This window comes from Ailuropoda melanoleuca, chromosome 1 (assembly GCF_002007445.2).
Source record: "Ailuropoda melanoleuca isolate Jingjing chromosome 1, ASM200744v2, whole genome shotgun sequence".
Taxonomy (NCBI): domain Eukaryota; kingdom Metazoa; phylum Chordata; class Mammalia; order Carnivora; family Ursidae; genus Ailuropoda; species Ailuropoda melanoleuca.
Window position 1 is genome coordinate 3461687 of NC_048218.1, and position 1972 is coordinate 3463658.

The 1972-nt window shown below is 61.5% G+C and overlaps 1 protein-coding gene across 1 annotated transcript in view; it reads left to right on the top strand.

Moving 5' to 3' along the window:
* The first annotated feature begins 770 nt into the window (after positions 1 to 770).
* Positions 771 to 1972, top strand: part of TFF1 (trefoil factor 1) — a 3307-nt gene continuing 2105 nt past the window's right edge. Inside the window, exon 1 of the mRNA XM_002922453.3 lies at positions 771 to 926. Coding sequence (XP_002922499.2) covers positions 851 to 926 — 76 coding nt within the window. The 5' untranslated portion in view covers positions 771 to 850. The remainder of the gene's footprint in view (positions 927 to 1972) is intronic.

Below are 1972 nucleotides of genomic sequence, written 5' to 3' on the forward strand. Positions count from 1 at the left end.
TCCCAAGCAGGGTCCCTGTTGAGTGCAGAGCCCGATGCAGGGCTCGATCCCACGACCCCGAGATCACGACCTGAGCTGAAACCAAGAGTCAGATGTTTAACTGACGGAGCCCCCCGGGCGCCTCCATGCTTGACTTTTCAATGTCAGTGCCAACTGGAGGGAAAACCCCTCTAGAGCCACGTTTCCTCTGTGAGGCACATTTGCTGACCTACGACGTGGCCATGGGAACGCCCAACAGGCAGAACTCCTGGAAGAGATGAAGTTTGCAGTCTGAGGGCCCTGGGGCCGAGGGGTGGGGGCACGGGCCCGTTCCTTTCCTGACCCTCTTGTGCAGCCATGGCCCTCCCCCAAGACCTGGGTTCTCAAAATAGTTGAAGATCGCTATCCTGTGGACGTTGAGACGATGGCCTGGCGGGTGGGCCCCATCTGCTCCTTCCCCTGCTCCCAGTTGGACTGCCATGGAGGGCGACCCCATGAGCCACTGTTGACACAACTGTGCCTTTTGGGGCCAGCTCTCACATGAGTCACCCTTCTGCGAGTGTAATGTTGACATCTGCAGGAGTGCCCCCGCTGCGGTTAGCGATCGGGTCAGGCCCAAGGGACAGGAGGGCCTTTCTGAATCTCAAGTCCTTCATTCAAGATGATTAAGCACCTGGGCACTTGCGCGTATCAGCAAACCCATTTTAATCAGTGCGATTACCTGGAGTGGAGGCCTGGGGGACCCTCCTTAGGCAAATGTTACCCAACACTCTTTAGGCAAATAGAGCCTGCCCATAAAACGCAGGGCCTGCTCAGGGTCCCATCCCCGACTCGTGGTCTCCCCTGAGCAGAGAGGAAGGTTACGGGCGGCATGGAGCCCAGGGTGGTCTGCGTCTTGGTGTTGGTCTGCGTGCTGACCCTCAGCTCCCTGGCCCAGGGCGAGCTTGGTAAGCAGCCCCCCTTCCCGCGTCATGGAGGGCGCCAGGCCCAGGTCAGTCCCCCTGGTGGTGCCCGAGCCACAGTCCAGGTAGTTTGAGCCAAGTGCCGTGCTGGGCCCTGAGAGGATTTGGGAGGGTGAAGGCTGGTGGACAGCAGTGACAGGGCCACGGCCACGGAAGCTCTGAGCACGGCTGTGAGCACGTGGGCGCCATGGGCGCAGCTCGCTGTGTCCGCACCGATGGCCCCAAGCACCGGATCTCAGGGGGCAGTCTCGGAGGTGCGGTGGCAGAGCAACTCCCCAGATGTCCAAGCCGGACTCTGGTCAAAGCCACCCAGATGCCCAAGGGCCCATTCCGTGGACGGGAGTCTCCCAAGGACCCCCACGGGCTCCACGGTCCCGGTGCGTATTCCGTGGGTGCCACAAGCGACAGAGCGCTGCTCCCTTGAGCCGCTGTCTCAGCCCCTGGACCGGGGAGTGGGGAGTCAGCCTCGGGGGCTCGGGGGTGTGACGACGCTTTCAGAGAGCACTTTGCAAGCTACTCCGTGCTCAGTGAGTGCTGTTCATTTTCATTAGATAAAATTTCCCAGGTTTTCAAAACCAGGATTTCCACAGAGGTTTGAGGAGAGGGAGAGAAAACCATGGTTCCGTGCATCTCGGGGTGCCTTCCAAGGACCCAATGAAGAATGGGACGTGGGGCGGGGGATGACAAAGGCACTAGGTGTCCACTTGGAAGGTCCCCAAGGCAGGGACAGGCTAAGGCCAGAAAGGACACGCGGGCTTTGGGCCTGGAGAAGCCGCGGCTCTGCCGTGGAGGATGCCGGGAGTGTGGCCACGAGGCCACCCCAGACCCGGCTGTGGCTCCCTGCCAACCTGCCGACCCCACTCGGCCCTTTGGCCCGAGGCTCCCCCTTCTCTGCAGTCAGCCGTCCTGTCACAGCCCCGGCAGAGACCATTTCCGTTGGTCCGTCCTGCGCCGGTTAATGGGCCAACAGATCGAAAACCTGGAAGACCTGCCTAGGAGCGCCCGCTGGGGGGCGCTGTGTGCCGGCGAAG